General features: G+C 38.9%; 1 protein-coding gene across 2 annotated transcripts in view; it reads right to left on the minus strand.

The window, feature by feature from the left end:
• Positions 1 to 521: 521 nt before the first annotated feature.
• LOC146160739 (death-inducer obliterator 1-like) overlaps positions 522 to 17,743 on the minus strand; it is a 42,469-nt gene continuing 25,247 nt past the window's right edge. Inside the window, exons 17-36 of one of the 2 annotated variants that reach the window (XM_083383420.1) lie at positions 17,065 to 17,311; positions 16,298 to 16,459; positions 13,136 to 13,285; positions 12,113 to 12,247; positions 11,404 to 11,539; positions 10,919 to 11,105; positions 9,726 to 10,143; positions 8,912 to 9,120; positions 8,183 to 8,375; positions 7,781 to 7,790; positions 7,514 to 7,606; positions 6,975 to 7,129; positions 4,392 to 4,440; positions 4,105 to 4,208; positions 3,853 to 3,990; positions 3,374 to 3,469; positions 2,450 to 2,769; positions 2,182 to 2,280; positions 1,965 to 2,087; positions 522 to 787 (exon numbers count right to left, since the gene is read on the minus strand). In XM_083383420.1, coding sequence (XP_083239546.1) covers positions 670 to 787; positions 1,965 to 2,087; positions 2,182 to 2,280; positions 2,450 to 2,769; positions 3,374 to 3,469; positions 3,853 to 3,990; positions 4,105 to 4,208; positions 4,392 to 4,440; positions 6,975 to 7,129; positions 7,514 to 7,606; positions 7,781 to 7,790; positions 8,183 to 8,375; positions 8,912 to 9,120; positions 9,726 to 10,143; positions 10,919 to 11,105; positions 11,404 to 11,539; positions 12,113 to 12,247; positions 13,136 to 13,285; positions 16,298 to 16,459; positions 17,065 to 17,311 — 3,142 coding nt within the window. In that variant the 3' untranslated portion in view covers positions 522 to 669. Of the gene's footprint in view, positions 788 to 1,964; positions 2,088 to 2,181; positions 2,281 to 2,449; positions 2,770 to 3,373; positions 3,470 to 3,852; positions 3,991 to 4,104; positions 4,209 to 4,391; positions 4,441 to 6,821; positions 7,130 to 7,513; positions 7,615 to 7,780; positions 7,791 to 8,180; positions 8,376 to 8,911; positions 9,121 to 9,725; positions 10,144 to 10,918; positions 11,106 to 11,403; positions 11,540 to 12,112; positions 12,248 to 13,135; positions 13,286 to 16,297; positions 16,460 to 17,064; positions 17,312 to 17,743 lie in introns of those variants that run through there. The other variant, XM_083383423.1, reaches the window with a different exon arrangement.

Below are 17,743 nucleotides of genomic sequence, written 5' to 3' on the forward strand. Positions count from 1 at the left end.
TGACAACAAGTAGAAAAAGAGATAGCAGGAAACGACAAAACGCATATCGATTTGCGCTTCTTTGGTCTGTTCAAATCGTCATTAAAAGTAAAAGTAACTAAATTTGGAACTGCTAATAATATGGCCTGAAATAATCCCATCGTTTTTCATACCACTAGCCACATGCAAAAACACGATTTTAAGCGCCATTTAGTAATGTTACATACAATCCTTAAGTAATTTAGGTAAAATCAGGACAGAAATATATTGTATTTCTTAGGCTTGTAGGCTGCAAAGACAAATATGGTATTCCTTATACACTGCAAGACATTACGAAGATCGCTGTCTGAATTGAACTAGCCGGCATACGAATTTAGTTGTACGATTTACGTTTAAACTTTAGATTAGAAGATGAGTTATTGGGTCACCTTGTTTAACACATTAAGTTTTTGATATGGAATAAAATCGCTTTTAGCAGAGACTTAGAATAAACGTTTAGACAGGTTTCAAATCACTGCGGAACAACGAATTGTCAGTGCCTTTTTCGTCCGAGTATATTACACAACAAAGATACAGCAAAATGTCGACTTCAAAAAACAACAGTTAAAACATAAAACTAGATTTAAAAAATCTCGAATTAAAACCGAGGGCAGTGAGCGTGTGTGTGTTGAAAGCGATGATTCCCCGCTTCTACCGGCGCCGGTCTCGGCTCCAGGACCTTCGCTCGCCGCGATAATCGTCATCGTGACGTCGATGGGGCTGGCGTGACGACTCGTGATGGTGGCGTCGACTCCGACCAGAGGGAGACCTGACGTCATTAAGTTTTTTTACATTATATTAGCTGAATTGTATTGATTAGGTTAAATTATTTAGTTCGGTGTGTTTCACGTAGCATAAACTGCATTTATATCAGTCAACAAATACTTGTTACAGTATTGTATTTTCAGAATTAAATCCTATAATTATTGTGATATTAGGAGCTTTTATGTGTTTTTTAGTTTGGACCACACTATTGCATTTTTTTCAAAGCTAAGTTGGTTGAATGCCGATTGTCTGCAAGAATCTGACATATTCTCATGAAATATGCGTTGAAATCCTAAAGAGATTAAAATACAGTCGTCGTACATATAAAAATACGGCGTCGCATGCAAATTAATTGTTTCAAGCCCAACAAAGCAGCTTTGAAAAACAATGTGCGAATTTCTACGCCTTTACGACGATATACAGGGTGTCCATACAGTCTCTTTACAATTTAAAAAAATATTAAAAAGTGAAATGATGTTTTTATTGACACATTAAACACTTCTAAATATTTAATCAAAATTGAATTAAAAATATCATTACTTTATTTCAGGGCTGCGGAGTCGGTTAAAAATAACCCGAGTCCCGAGTCCGACTCCGGTCAAATGTGCGATTTTGTTGAGTCCCGACTCCGGCCCGGACTCTACAGCCTGTATTTCACCAATTTACGTAACTAAAATAACGTGGATATTCAGCAACCCACTAAAGGGGTGTCGTATAATTCATTCACTTAAAATACATGGTTGGAAAATATTCCACCATATGCTATTTCGCCTTTACAATTTCCATTTGGCGGCCGTTTCAGTTTTAAAATAGGGTACTGCTCATTTCGGACTCGGGACTCGGGTAGTTTTACGTGGTCTTACTCGAGTCCGACTCCGGCAAAAACAAACCGACTCCCCGAGTCCGACTCCGCAGTTCTGCTTTATTTAATACACTTCTATATGGGCATCGAGCACCATTAGTTGCACGAAGCACATCTAAACGGTTAATTTAGAAACTTGGTATGAAACAATAAATTTTAGTGTCAATAAAAAAATTATGAAATACCGATTAATATAAAACAAACCTCATTGCGATATCTCATCATTACATTTTTAATAATTTTTTAAATTGTAACAGAGACTCTATGGACACCCATTCTATTAGCCTTTTAGCAAAAAAATTAAATATACTAAACCAACCTCGATCGCCGGCCGCTCTTACGGTGCCTTCGGTCGTCGTGATGACCTTGACTGTCGAGACGACGTCTTCTGTGTCCGCTTTCCCGTGACGAAGTAGATGATGACGACATTGACCTTCGACGTCTTTAAAAAAACAACAATTTATTATAATTATACAGTTGGGTTAGGATATACCTACAATACCCTTAGCAAATTTTGAAAAAGCAGTGAAAAGTACCTTTCATCTTTCTTTTTGTTTCGCTTTTCGTCGCCATCAGTTCTCCTAACGTCATCACCAGCGATTTCGCCGTGGTTGCTGTCCGGAGTGGAAGCGTACCTAAAATAGTCGGTTTAAATATTTTTGTTTAAAAGCAAAACTGTAAGACGAAAATTTCCAAACGATTTTCTGGCTAGTTTTTAAACTTAACTCAGCGTTTAGGCGCGAATTACCTTTTTGGGGACTCAAGTTTGTGCTACAATATAGTCGCTATGTTATAACAACTTACGCGACGAGGCTGACACCCTTTTCCTTTCGAACATCCGGAGTTTCTTCCACATCCGACTTTGTGGTGGAGTCCGGAAGCGGAGGCGGGGAGGAGGGCTGATCCTTCTTCACTGGCTGCTTCTGTAGCGACGACAGGAGGTTGGATGCTGCGGATGAAGAGTTTGCTGACATGTTGAGCACCGAAAGGATCGTCTGCAGAGGATTCTTGGGAGGTTCACTGGTGGTGGAGGACACGGGAGCAGGAGCCGGTGTTTCCTCCTTGGCTTGTTTCTGGGCTTGCGCCGCTGCTCGCCTCGCCATCCTCGGATCAACTCTCTGCTCCTGAAAATCAAATTCTCGGTGATTGACCATCTGGCCGGTAATTGGATTTTGGAGGAATCAATGGACTTACAAGCAGTTCAAAACAGAATTTGATAAAAAACTGTTAGAAACCCTTATTGTTGAACCAGGTCTTACGTGATAGATAACTTTTACCAACTGTTTTACCCTGGGACACACTTACACCTTTCGTGCTTTCACTAAAAATTAAACTATTTGCTCAAGAAGTTTAGCAATTTTTCAAACAGCCTTTGGGACCCCATTAACATACTTAAATGTTACCCTAAAAGAAGAGGTTCTCTACCAATGGGTCATTCTTGTACTAATATTTTAAAAAAACAAGGATTTGCGCCTAAAAACTTAAAATCAGAGTACTTCGTATTGTTGTACAGGTATTTTTTATATTGTGTGAAATAAATATAATATATTCCTATTTATACTCACTTAGAATGTAGCGTGAGTAGTGAGTAAGCATATGCCTTAACCAGTAATAGTATACAAAGGACCGAAAATTTTTTTCGGTAACTTTATCGATAAGTAATTGAAACCCCAATATAGTTAAAAAGGACTAGCTTTGGCGATTAACTTAGCTTCGCGTTCAACTTACCACAACAACCGCGGCCGATTGCTGCAAAGTTTCCTCGACTTCAGCCAGCTTTGCCTTCTTCTCTTCCAATTCTCGTTGCATTCTCTCCAAGTAGGCCTGAGTGCATTCAACAGTGTGACTTGACTTTACTTTGCAAACATTGATACCAAGTCAGCTCGTTATATATAATACACTATATATAATAAAACATTTAAGGTTAATTTAAACCGTTTTGTTTAAAAAAAGACAATCCAGAAACAGAAGTTTAAACACAAGTTGAATTTGAACATGTCTTAACTTTTTAGTTATCATTTTATTACTCCAAATCATATCAGTTAAAATAGAGCGTCTGGTTGAATATTTTTGTTCTCTAACAATTGTATGACCAATGAATTGACAGTAGGAACGAGAGGAACAATTTTATTAAGTAAATTGTTTAGATTAAAACAAATCACAGCATTTTAATGTTTAAGTCAGGTGTTCAAGTTACAATTTTTTACCTGTTTTTCGACGAGTTGGTCTACCTCGCTGGCGCTCTGCTTTTTTAGTAGTTCTTCCTCTTGTTCAGGATCGTAAGGAGCGTCATCCTCTGTTCCTTCCTCTTCCTTGTCGGCGAAAGCGGTTTCCGGGTCATATTCCTTTGCGCAAAAAATCTTTAAGTTTACGACATTTAAACCTGAAAAGGTGAAATTAGCCAAACATTTTGTAATTGCCAAACACCCTAACACTAATTAAAAATGACCAAACCCAACCTCTTCTTGTTCTGGGTCGTAAGGCTCGTCATCTGCTGCGTCGTCATGCTCACCGATCGTGTCCTCCGGATCGTAGTCACCTCCTTCGCCCTCGTTTTCGTCTTCTGTGCGACAAACGTGAACTATTTTATTAACAAGAAAGTATTCACATGCATAGAATACATCTCGCAGTAAAGAGATTCGAAGTACCAGGGTCCTGCAGTTAACTTTTACGATCCTGGTACTGCCCTGGTTAAACTATGAAATCTACTAAGTCTTAGAAAACATATTCGGAGCACAAAACTTACCGACGACTTGGGCACCTGGTGAATACGGCTGGTCGCCATTTTCTTGCTCCTAAAAACGCATAATAACAAGTTAGGCGACAAATCGTTATTAAACCAATTACTTGTTGCTCATCGAAGGTAATTTTCACTTTGTTACTTAAAAGTAGAGACTAAGGTAAAATGTAGCACATGAAGCCGAAACGTTTCTAAATTGTCACCACCATATCGACAGTCTAAATCAGTGGTTCTTAACCTTTTTCATATGGTTACCCCCGATAAGAAAATGACGGAGTTCAATTACCCCTTTTCAGAAAATAACAAATTGCAGCTTTCACTAATTTGTAAAACAACACAAAGATGACATTTTACACTCACATGCCTGTTAAAAAAACTAAACAAGTCAATGGGAATAAATATAAATCGCTCTTCTGGTGTAAACGAAGTATAAACCGACGTTATTCAGGTTTAAAATCCCACAAATCAATCGAACCCAACCTCCAACCGGACGAAAAACAAGCCTTAAAAGAGCTCAAAAATAACACAGGTTTGGTAATTCAACGGGCGGACAAAGGTAATGTTACAGTTGTTATGGATAAATCTGAGTACGATAATAAACTTCACAATATGTTGGCAGACAGGGACACTTACTGTCCTGTTACGGTTAATCCCACTAAAGGTATAGAAAAACAACTTAACAGGTACATGCAACGGCTGAAGAAAGAAGAGAAGGTGAACAACTACGAATGGAACCTTCTCAAAAGTTCCGATGCTACATCACCATTACTCTATGGGTTACCCAAAATACACAAACCGGAAATCCCGCTCAGGCCTATTGTTTCATTCATTGGGTCCCCCACGTATAACTTAGCTAAACGTATTTCTTTAATTTTATCCCCTCTTTTAGGTCAAACAGAATATCATGTTAAAAACTCGATTGGTTTCGTTGAAGAAATTACAAATTTTCAAATAAAAGAAGATGAAAGCATGGCCTCGTTCGACGTTGTCTCCCTGTTCACCAATGTCCCCGCTAACCTGGCTATACAAGTAGCTAAAGAACGTCTTAACCAAGACAACACACTGGAAAACAGGACTAAGTTTAATATTAATGATATACTAGAAGGGTTAACTATATGCCTAGAATCTACATACCTTAAATTCAAAGGAAAACATTACAAACAGATATTTGGAACAGCTATGGGATCACCGGTTTCAGTAACTGTGGCAAACTTGGTTATGGAGGACATCGAACAACGGGCCATGAATTCATTCCATACCCCCCCCCCCCGCGAATCTGGCGAAGATACGTGGATGATACGTTTGTCATAATAAAAACAAACTTGATACAGCAGTTCCTGCACCACTTGAACAGCTTGGAACCTACCATTAAATTCACTATGGAAACAGAGAACAAATGCTCAATTTCATTCTTGGACTCATTAATCACTCGTAACCGGTCAGGTAAATTATCTTCCAAGGTATTTAGAAAAGTAACACATTCAGATCGCTACTTGAATTTCAGATCTGACCACTCTTTACAACACAAACGCTCGGTTGTGAGTTCCCTGCTACACCGAGCTTCAAAACTTTGCAGTAACTATCAGGAAGGCAACGAAATTAAACATGTTAAGAAGGCCATGAGATTAAACGGATACCCCGACTGGTTGTCCAAACCTCGTAACAAAACCAACCATTTAACATCTAAACCAGAATCTAAAGGTCTGGCCATTATTCCCTACATTCCAGGTCTGGGAGAAAAATTAAAACGCATTTTGAAGGGCCACCACATCTCTACAGCTTTTAAACCAGCCAGAAAAATGGGAAATATTTTACCTTCAACTAAAGATCCAGTCAAACCAGAAAAACGTCAAGGGGCTGTTTATGAGATTCCCTGTGGAGGTTGTTCAGCAACATACATAGGGGAAACTAAACGTTCCTTTCATACCAGGAAACTCGAACACATGCGAGATGTCCGCCACGAAAAGGCATCCCGGTCAGCTCTGGCAGAGCATGCGGTTGAACTCCGACACGGAATTGATTGGGATAACTGTAAAATTCTATACTGGGAACCGCACTATATTTATACGATTATGTTGCTACATTATAGGCGTAAAGCTAATCAATCTGCCATCATGCGCACCAATATATGATGTGCATTATTGCGATTTAAATTGAACTGAACTTGCAATGTACCAGACTGCAGTCAGCCCCTCGGCCCTGTCATTCATAACCACTAATGGTTACTATGATGTCACAGAAAGCATGGTGTGTTAAGTGAAAAAAAAAAAAAAAAAAAAATATACACGCTCACAAAAATCTATGTTAGCCCACATTCATATTTACGTTTGAAAATATTTCAGTTCAACCTAATAAGTATATAAAAAACGTCAATCTGAATTACCCCCAAAAAATTGCTAAATTACCCCTTTGGGGGTAATTACCCCCCGGTTAAGAACCACTGGTCTAAATCACGCCACGCGGTTTTATAAATCGATGAAATGAGTTTTAGCAGTTTTAACTAACACAATACAGACCTAAGGTGGACAACATTGTCAGTCAGAAAACCTTATATAAATGTAAATTTTGCATAAATTATTTTTCACTCGCCCTTTCGCTCTGCTTCTCCTCAGAAGCCTTCCTCATGAAGAATCGGAGAGAAGGAGCAAGGGACTTGTTTCTCTCCAGCAGGGATCCGGAGGACTTGGCTGTCGCGGAGCCTGCGCCGATTTGTTCGTCGGTCAGCGGCATCGACACTTTTTTATCTGAATATTGCATTGAAAGCAATGGTCTTTTAATCTAAACGCCGTGGTTCAGCTCAATTTATTGGCAGTATATTACTATATGTAGTTGTTAACATTTCAAAGTTCTGTGTAAAGAAGCGTTTATTTCAGCCTTGCAGGTAACGTTGGGGGCAATAACAATTTTAACCGTAAAAAATCTGACATAAAACAGAAAGTCAAAGTCAACAGAATTATATGTTCGCGAAGTTGTTAAACGTAATTTAGTAATAACTCAGAATATAAGTTTTATCTTGTGACTAACGTTAATCAAAGTACGTTTTCCTTAGTTTTCAGGACATACTCTTTTGGGCGGATTTTTTAGGAAGGTGTAAATGACTTTATTTAAAATTGTTAAGTTATAATAACCTTGGGTTGCCCGCTCGTTTACAACTGGCTCATTTGGCTTTGAAGGCAGATTAAGGATGGGCTCGGGTTTCTTCAGTTTGGTAACCTCAGCAACTTCGGTTCTAGGATAAGAAAGACGATTCTTATTTTGTATCGATGTAACTAAATTCAAAGTCAACATTAAAAAAAATATCTCAATACGATAAAAATAGTTCCTCTGATGTTAATTTTGTTGTCCCACGTTTTGACGACCTGCACAAGTTGCCTTCCTCAAGAGTACGGTCGTACAACTATTTTGCTATATATTACGCCTGGTAGAAAAAGTTTATATATCTAGGTACGGTTCATCCAACTAGATTTGCAGGACAGTCACTAAATGCACTCCGTTGCTGGTAAATAGACCACGTATAAGCACTTTAAGCAGGTATGACCTGGATTACGGAATCGGGACTCAGAATGGGACGTTTATTCAAAGGAATAAGTATTTTGTAAAATAGGTTTCATCAGTTTCTATGATTCGATCCAATCAGAAGGTTTTGCTTTTCTCCTTTTACACGCAGCTTTATGATGGTTTTTAAAAGATTCGCTTCGTACAACGTGCGTTTTCGTTTTTACTTTATAAGGTTATCCAACGCTCGTCATAACCCGACGTAAAAATGGCCAGTTTGGCTTTTTTAGCGTCACTCACACTGGCATTTCGTGTTTCGGTGCTTGACGCACAATAATGCCGAGGAGCATGGAGGGCCGGTTGGCGGGGAGGACTTCGTCCAGGTCGTCGTCCTGCGTCCGCATCAGCTCCTCTGGGATCGCTTGCGACTCCAGGAGCGGGATCAGGTACATGTCCTTGACCAACATCCGGTCCTGGTTGCTAACCACTCCGAATCTAGGAGGATAATAAATATTTTTTATTGTCAAAATAATTAAATAATATATCTAAAAAATGACACTTCAATTTGGAAGGGAACACCTTGCTTTATCTGCATTTGATTAGTAACACAAATTTTATTTTGCCGAAATATTAAGCCTACAATATTACAATTTAAGGGAACATATACTTAGTTTGTTTGACATGTATGTTTTATTACTAGTTGTGCGTATTTATTAAGAAATGGAGAATTACTTATTTCAACGCACAAGTACAAATCGCCAATCTCAATTAACAAGCATCATTTTATTTCATTTATGCTGAAAAACTTAAAACATGTAGGACAAGATGAACCAGAGAACTCAGTTTGATATGCGTATTGATGTTTTTATCGTGTGGTCATTTTTAGCAACCCGGCAAAAAACTTTGGCTGAGGCCTTAAACGTAGGACAAGTTTATATAACTTTTTCTGGTTACAATTTTTACTTGTATTCAGAGTCAGAAAAAGGCAAAATACATATGAAATACAAAGACTTTCAATTCACCGCACTTACCTTTTTCTGCTGCTAAAGTAGGAAAGCATAGCCACGTATCCGACCCTGTCGTCATCCGACGCCGCGTGAAATCGGATGATAGAGAGCTGCTTGCTGGGAAGCGCTTTGACCTTGAGCAGGTAGTCCCACACGACCTTGGGATGAATACGACCTCCCAGCACGAGGCGAAGTGGAAGGTCGATGTCAAGGTTTTCGCAGTTGCCGGTCACCTACAACCAATCAGGGCCGTTTAAAAAAGATTAGACTCGCGAAAATAACACTTTAACGCAATAAAGTTTATTTTTTATTTTCCGCGCGTACATTTACGTATGTCATACCTCATATTTCGTATGAGGTTCGAAAAACTAATAATAAAGAGCCACAGACCCATAAGCTGTTTTATATTCAATTTAGCATGTGAACGATTCGTTGTAATAAGCTTGTCTATTTCACCCCGAATGGTCCAGTCAACTTAAAAATGTGTTTTTACAGAAGTAAGATTAACCCGAGGTAAGCATTTAAAAGGGTTCAAGCCCGCATTTTTTTGCAAAAAAAAATTTAGTTTACGAACTAGCTATGCTTATATAAAACTATACTTCACACTTAAGATGATATTTTAAAATTGCGACAGTGGAATGTTTAAATTGGTTTAAAATTAAGGGGTGATAAAAAAGCAGTTTTTTTTCAAGTTTAAACACGCAAACTTCTAATATGATTGATAAAAGAACGAAATCACAACCATTCCACTGATACTGAATGATCGGGGTGAAACAATCGCAATCCCTCTTAAAGATTACGCCTAAAAAAACGAAACTCTTCAGGAAGGTCAGTATACCGGGTAGACGTTAGCCTTGAATGTGGTGAGTTCCAACATGCTGATGCTTCCCGACCAGATGAGAGAGGACTTCGCGGCTTTTTTCACCGGAGCTACTTCAACTATCTCCTGGACTGGAGTAGGTGGAGAATCGTCTTCTTGTTCCTCTTCAATGGGTGGCGTTCCTCCCTTTTCCGGCGTGTCCTTTGGAGGAGTAACTTCAACGTCTTCGGATTTCTCGGCTGTTTCTTCCTCTACGCGAGGAGCTAGGTCCGAGAGAGGCGGAGGTGCAGGGAGGACCGGTTTAGTCTTCTTGGCGATCTTCTGCTCCTGGGAGGGCGACTTGGTGGAAATCTTATGGAGGAAAGATGACGGAGAAAGACTTGGGTCGTGGGAGCGACTGTCGCTCTGCTTGCGACTCACTTTGTGCTTTTTTGTTCTGAAATTAACAAAAATCATAAGAACACCACAAGGGGTTCAAGTCATAAAGAAAGTGATCAACATTTTTTTGGGAAACTTAATTAAAACTATCTAGGTCAGTGGTTCTAAACCTTTGTAACATACGGACCGGTGAAATTTCAAAACAAATTTTTTGGACCGGTGAACCTTCAAAAATGAAAACCAACCCAAAATTTAGTGACGACAAAAGTATGCAACTTAAAAGCAAAGAATGGAAACTTCAATTTAATAAGCAGTTTTGCTGCTGTCTTTTTTATATCACACGTGTTATACGTGCTTCTATTGAAGTTCTTCACATACAACTGGTCTTAAAGTTAAAAACCTGAACAATTTGTGGCATACTTTTAATCAGTTAAGCACAACACTTGTATCATTGTATTGTGCGATCAAGTCCAAAGTGGATAATTAACCCTATGTTGTGTCACAATGCTGCAAACAAAGAAATTGTGAAGTTCTAAATTTAATGGACATTAGAGATATAAAATTGTAATATATTTGGCGGACCGGAAGAAAGTTGACGCGGACCGGCACCGGCGGTTGAGAACCACTGATCTAGGTTAGACAATGCACAGATCTGTAATGTAGCTTGAATGAATTGCAAAGCCAAAAAGGTCGAGTAGATCGACATCATCTTGATTAAGTTGATGTGACCGAAAACTATCTACTTTTAACTATTTGTCAGACAAATTTATATTATATAGACGACTTACAGACAGGTCATGTTCAAAATTTACAACAATAAACATTCAAAATACTTTTTCAATTTATCTGCTTTGAATAATTGCGACGTAGGAGCCGACGAATTCTTGGCGGGAGCAGTTGGCGATAGCGCGGAGGCGAAGGAAGACTTTTGCGCCTCGGACGACAAGATGATCGAAGAAGAACTCTTAACCTTCTTGGAAGGTTCGGCGGGAAATTCAACCTCCTCTTCCTTTACTTTGCCTGAAACACGCCAAGGTTTCCTGTTTCACTTTCAGTTTGTTTATACAGAAACATCTTAAAAAAACGTTTCTCATATAACCTTGTAGTACGTTTGCCTTAATCATTCAGCAGGGGTGAGCATATTGCGGTTGAACCACATTTTATGTGGCTTCCCTGCAAGTCAATCTTCAATTTTAGTATGACGTTTTCGCAAGAGACTGTTTAATTAAAAGCTTTGCCTGCCTACCCTAAACAGTTTAGTAAGCGTAGCGTAACCGAAAAAATGTCAAATTCGCCAACAACTAACAAGGCAACTGACCGGTACAAATCTTGCAGTTAAGATCGAAGAGGTGTTCTTTGTGTTGAAGAGTCGTGTCGTCTGGGGAAGACAAGAAAGATGGATCGAAAGGATCGTCCTCGGAGAGGGAAATTCTCTTTTTTCGAACTGGGGCAACCTAAAAAAAAACAGATTACTTTTTTTTAAATAATACTGTTAAATCGACCGCAGCGCTAAACGGAATAAATAAATACATTATGTAATGGTTTTCCCCTATAGATGCATAAGGTAAAAAAATTACCAAGGCATACGCCAGAGGAAAACAACAAAACACATTGTACGTGAAATGACAGAGGCGGAGATAAAATCATTTATCGATATAGCATCCACCTTCAAGTAGCTACTTTATTTGAAGTGTTGCCTTCAGGCGGTAACCACCCAAAACGCAAATATTAAGCGCCTCTGGGCGTGAACTAGAAAGCAATGTATGTAAATAAAGCAAACTGATTAAACAAAGATTACGTCAAAAATATTAAATTTTAATTTAACATGAAATTTAGATATATACTTTCAATATTATCCACAACAAGTTGAAACCGCTCGCCTGGCGTAAAACTATGACAAATGGCATAGGTTTTTTTCTCTAATAATTTATCGTCTTCTCGATTGACTGACATATTTAAATTTTCGCTTAACATAACCGTGAACTGGCTCTGTGGCAAAACTAGGTGTCCTCGAGACAGGCACTTACCGTTGGATTTTTCGCGTTATCTCTCGGTTCGTAACAGGTTGCGGTGAGATCGGACAGATCCTCCTGGATTGCAATCTCTCCCTTGTGTGTGATCTTCGCGATCGGACGGACGTTGCCTTCTTCCTTCTCTTGTTTCTAACCGTCAAAACAATATTTATAAAGCGATTTAGGCGAGACATTGAAGCCCGAACACAGTTTTGATAATCGGCGTGTTCACTACATCTTTCAGAATCTCGATGCGTGAATCTGCTTGCATATTGCGATGCTACTGCGGTGATGCGGTTATTGCACTTCAGTTTCAACAAAACAAGGGATTGTCCAATCTGATTACGAAATAAAACACTTATTTTATTCGAAATCGGAAATAGTGCAGCAAAATAGTAATTACCTTGATCATAGGGTAAGTAATTCCCAGTGTTGTAAACGAGTTATTTTTAAATGACTTGGGTTCCCGTTAAGTATTTTATAAAATAGCTCTAAGTACAAGTCAACTCATTTGTAAATGAACTTAATTCCGAGTCCAAGTCAAGTATTTTTTAATAAATAACAAGTCTAGTCCCAGTCAAGTCATAATTAGAGCAAGTCAATTTCAAGTCTAGCCATTGTCATAAAAGTTAAATGTCAAAATATTAAAATTGGTAAATTCGTCCAATTATAAACTCAAGTAAAAATATCCGAAAACGCAGCATATACTAAGCAAACAGTGTTATGTGCAACTTAACTAAATAACCCAATTTATAAAATATGCCTAATGAAAACATTTCATTTCAACCCAAGTCATTTGTCCAAAACACTTAAGTCAAGTCAAGTCATTTTGCTCACAAAACTTAAGTCAAGCCATTTGAAAACACTGACTTAAAAGAACTTTAGTCAAGTACTGTAATTGACTTAAGTTATTACAACACTGCCAAATCCACAAAAAAACTTTTTCAGGAAGTGATTCCGTATAGAAATAACATGACACAACATTCCAGATGGAATATGGTTTCGGTCAATTCAAATTATGTCAGCAGGAGACCGAACCTCTATAATGTCAAGGCCCTGCGTGAGTTCCATCTGTCGCCACTCGGCCAACTTCTTGGATGCCATTTGCTCGGCGGTCATTTGAACAAGCTCCGAGGTCGTCACGTCGCCGATGATTACCTTTCTCCATAAGCCGTGGTTGCGGGTGTCCTAAAAATGTAAAACGCCCAAGTTGGTATACACTAGGGATGTTCAAAGTAGAATCCCAAGGTACTCTAGAGCAGAGGTTCCCAACGTGGGCGGTACCGCCCCCTTGTGGGCGTTAGAGAGTTACAAGGGGGCGTTTTGGGTCCGTTTCTAATTTGGGGGGCGCTGAATGCACTTAAGGGGGCATTACATAAAACCACTTATAGGCTGAATTTTATAAAATGTTCACATAAAAATAGTAACAAAAACAGGACTGTAGGTAACCTTTAACCTTAAATGGCAACTTTCGTACTGCGAATTTGTAGCAGTTTTCGGACCATTGTTACGTAATAAATGTAAAGTTGTTGGTTGTTGTTGCGTTTCACAGTTTTATACGCGGCAAAATCTTTGTATATTTAAAGCAGGGGTCGCCAACTTACGGCCCACCACCTCTTTGACAACTATAGACACGAGTCCATTTTAAATACTTTTTGACTATTTTAACTGAGTACGGGCAAAAATTTTTCGCGCTTCGCGCCAATGATCTTTCTACGTCCAGTTGGTTTACGTTTTCATGCTATCTTTGGAATAGATTAGCGCTTTTTTACCGTTGCGGACAAACGGAAAACGTATTCAAAAATATTAGACATATATTATTTAACATTTTTTTTTATCGGCAATGTAATAAATACTAGCACGAAACTTAAAAGAAATGTTGGTATACCCCCAAAAATTGCGCTCGCTTCGCTCGCAAGGTGCGCCAGGACTTAAAGACCTTAACAAACACTGAATTACACTATCTATAAACACTAAGGTTATCGCGTATCCGTAAATTCCTGTAGTAAATGTATGTTAGACAACCTAAAATACGACTGACAGCTTATCGAAACGAAAGTGAAGACAATATGATGTTAGACAACGATTAAGATAATACTTTACTGTAAAGCAAGATGAGGGGGGCGATATGAAATAATATTGAGCCCAAGGGGGCACTAGTGTCAAAAAGGTTGGGAAACACTGCTCTAGAGTAATAGGTTTCGAATCTAGAATAACGAATCGAGAATAGCGAATCCTAGTATCCTTTTATTAAATTATTTAACCTCGATTTAAAAAAAATCTCTCATATGTTTAACATTCTTAACAACTGTCATTTGAAGCAGTTGTGTAAACTGTAATATGTCCACTGTCCAGGTTGTTGCCAAATTTTGCCAATGGTGGGTACAATGCAACACTGCACAGTGCACACAGAACTCTTTAGCAATTAGGTCCTGTATTTTAAAGCATTGTTGGGTCTTAGTGCTTCTTTTTTGGCTAACATGATCTGTTATGCAGTCAAATTATGTTCGGCAAAGGATATAAAGTTACTATTGACATAACAAATACTTGACAAATACGCTGTGCATAACTGCATAACCTCGTTGAATATTGGCCTAAAGTTGAAGTAAGCCTATAGCGAATTTTGTCGACGGCCGGCACGTTTTACAATGTAATGTTACGTTTGCAACATTACACATTATTCGCTCGTGCAATAACGCTTGATTGACGCTTTATTATTAGACGAACGTTATCCGACCAACCTACCGCACGCGTTTGTACAAATAGGCACAACAATCGACGGTAAAACATTAAATTACATCGCTTCCAATTACCCGAAATAAACGGCAAATTTGGATTCGACTCCAAGGACGATATTCTACTTTGAACATCCCTAGTATACACCACAGACATATGTGAATACTCAATCCTTGTCGAAGGCAGAGAAGCGCTATATAAGTGTTAAAACGCAAACATTGGATAGCAAATTATTGTTTAGATTAAAAAGTTCTAATATATCTACAATATTTTTTTGAAAAACATGTTTTAAAATCTAAGGACACTTTATGTGCGTCAAGCGTTACGCAGAATGTTGCAGAAAGCCAAATTTACTAAAATAATTTATAATCAGGTAAAACATCGAACTTCTATGATAACGACACGCGTAATTTAAAGCACACGTCAGTAATGCCAACGTTTGAAATAACACACACTCGCGTAAACAAACGTGGTTACAGGATTTCTGTTGATTCCGTCATCCTACGCTTGTGCTTTTACTTGGTTTAGGTGATTACGTAACGTTGATAGTTGGTAGAAGACATTCGCGCAATCTTTAGCATTGAGGTATGTCTCGTAAATAAACAAAGTCGTGTGAGTTTAGCCCTGTAAAATACCAGCGCCCCAGGGGATATGACGCAGCGCTACCGTATCAAACTATTCTAAACATTCTTTAAAAGATATACACTATAGAGAAAGTGGCATATTACATTACACTCGAAATAGTGCCTAAGACGCTTCGTGAAAAGATAGTCAAGTGACTCAACGGTAAATTTGACCGATGCCAAACTTGGATTGAAGTACACTCTTGAAATGAAAAACCTCTTCAAACGCGTCGACATTAGATCGTGGCATTAGGATGCGTTTTATCCATGACTCAATGTGACACTGCGAGAATTCCGACCTTTCAATATAGTTGCAGACACCACAATGCTATAGTTAATCGATTATTCATGTAAGCGCACTTAAAAGAAATCGCAATGTGAAAAACGTGGCATGTTTTAATGAAATTTAACCTTAAAATTTCAATAGAAAGAAACCGCACAAAGCGCACCAAGACTTTTGTCTTTGGCCCTGTTTAAGCTTAAACTATTTGAGACCCTTCAGGTTCAACAGTGATACACGGAACGTTTCCTTGCATGCTTCTGCGCGCATTGCCTGAAGAAATGTGCACCTCAGTTAGGAATGGTATTTGTATAGGTTTTAATATTTGCATATCAATTATTTAAAAGAAATACTTTTTTTTTACATTTAACACTACTTGTAAAATTGATATAGGTGTACTTTTGCTCTGTGTGAGACCCCAGTTAGGAAAGCCCTGATTTACACGCCATGGCTTGGTGGATGTAGCTACGAAATTGCGTACCACAATATCACCCCCAACACAAAGTCATTGAGAAAATTATCGCAAAATGCCGCCAGCTTTGCCTGATGTCCGACCCCTACCTTGAGGTTGAACATTATGCTCCGGTACTTGTTCTTGTACTTCATGTTCGTGTCGGCGAAAACCTTGAAAAGCGACTCCTCGACTTTTGTGGCCAGACGCGCAATCGAGCTGCGGTGCATCTTCAGGTCGTCGGATGCTTCAGAGCGTTTCGACAGGATGTCCTGGAGTAGAAAAGGGGAGGGATATCGGAAAACTTGACATTTTTGTAAGGTGAGGAAAGTTGATGTAATTCCATTTTAGGTCGTTAGAAACGCAGTCAGCGACATGATATCACTGCCAATCATGCGTAATCTGACATTAGCCACACCTAAACGCCTATGGAGAAAAATCGCTTCACAACTTGTTATCTAAGCTTGACATGGTCACAAGACATGTAAAATAAGTTGTAGTTGCCTTGGCGATACTCTGGACTGGGGCGGTGCTAACTCTGACCTTATATTATATCTGTGGCCCACCGAACAATACTTAATTTAGTAATCCCCGAAAGGTACCATTGCCGTATCAGTCGTAGTTTTCGTAGATTGTTCACGTAAACACCGACACTAAAAATCGTAAAAATGTACTATGAAAAGTTGAATAAACTTCGTAAACGCTTTACAAACATCAACCAGGGGGCATAGTACTGTGTGTAACCTTGGAAAATTAAGGAAACATATGATGGACCCAAACGACCTGCTCTGGATAACCAGCCTATGACAAACGCAAACAAATCACATGACAAACGCCAACAAATCACTATTGCATCTAAAGTCTTGTAGTAACGCACCAGTAAAGTCTTCTTGACATTTTGTCGGATGTCGGAGTTCGATCCCTGACTGCTGGAGGAGGATATAAATGAAGATGTTGATTTGGCGTCCGATTTGGTCGACTGGCTGTGGGAACTCCTCTCGGTCTTCTTCTGAGGTCGATCTTCCGTCGACTTCCGGGGAACAGACGAGTCCGATCCCGACCACTTGCGGCGCTGCACCTTGGCAGCATCGGCTTTGTCGGTATAAGAGGACGCCTTTGTTCCTGTATACCATAGGAAACCAAAAATACATTTTCAATTTGGGAGTAAAGCTGGTGCAATAAGTTTCGAAATGAGGTAGCATAAGCCTACACATGATTTTTTTTTTCATTTTATTGCGTCTAATCTACGAACAGCAGCGCTGTAAAGTCTAATGGTTACTTTATTGTGTTTTCCTTTAAAGTTGCCGGTTTGGTCGGTCGTTATCCATTGTAAGTATAGGCGTCAAACACAGTTAGTTTTTAACAGCCTTTATTGAATAAACCTTACCCTACAGTTAAAACAACATTGCGACACTCTATTCAAACGAAAGTGGAACAGAACAACTTCTCTCAACTTTCGTTATGGAATAGAATTTAAAACAAATCGAAGAACTAGTGATAAATCGCTGCCGATAATGTTTAATGATTAGGCTATGTTTATCGTAGTCTACCAATAA

The sequence above is a fragment of the Ascidiella aspersa genome, chromosome 3, assembly GCF_963924565.1.
Source record: "Ascidiella aspersa chromosome 3, kaAscAspe10.2, whole genome shotgun sequence".
In the NCBI taxonomy this organism is placed as follows: domain Eukaryota; kingdom Metazoa; phylum Chordata; class Ascidiacea; order Phlebobranchia; family Ascidiidae; genus Ascidiella; species Ascidiella aspersa.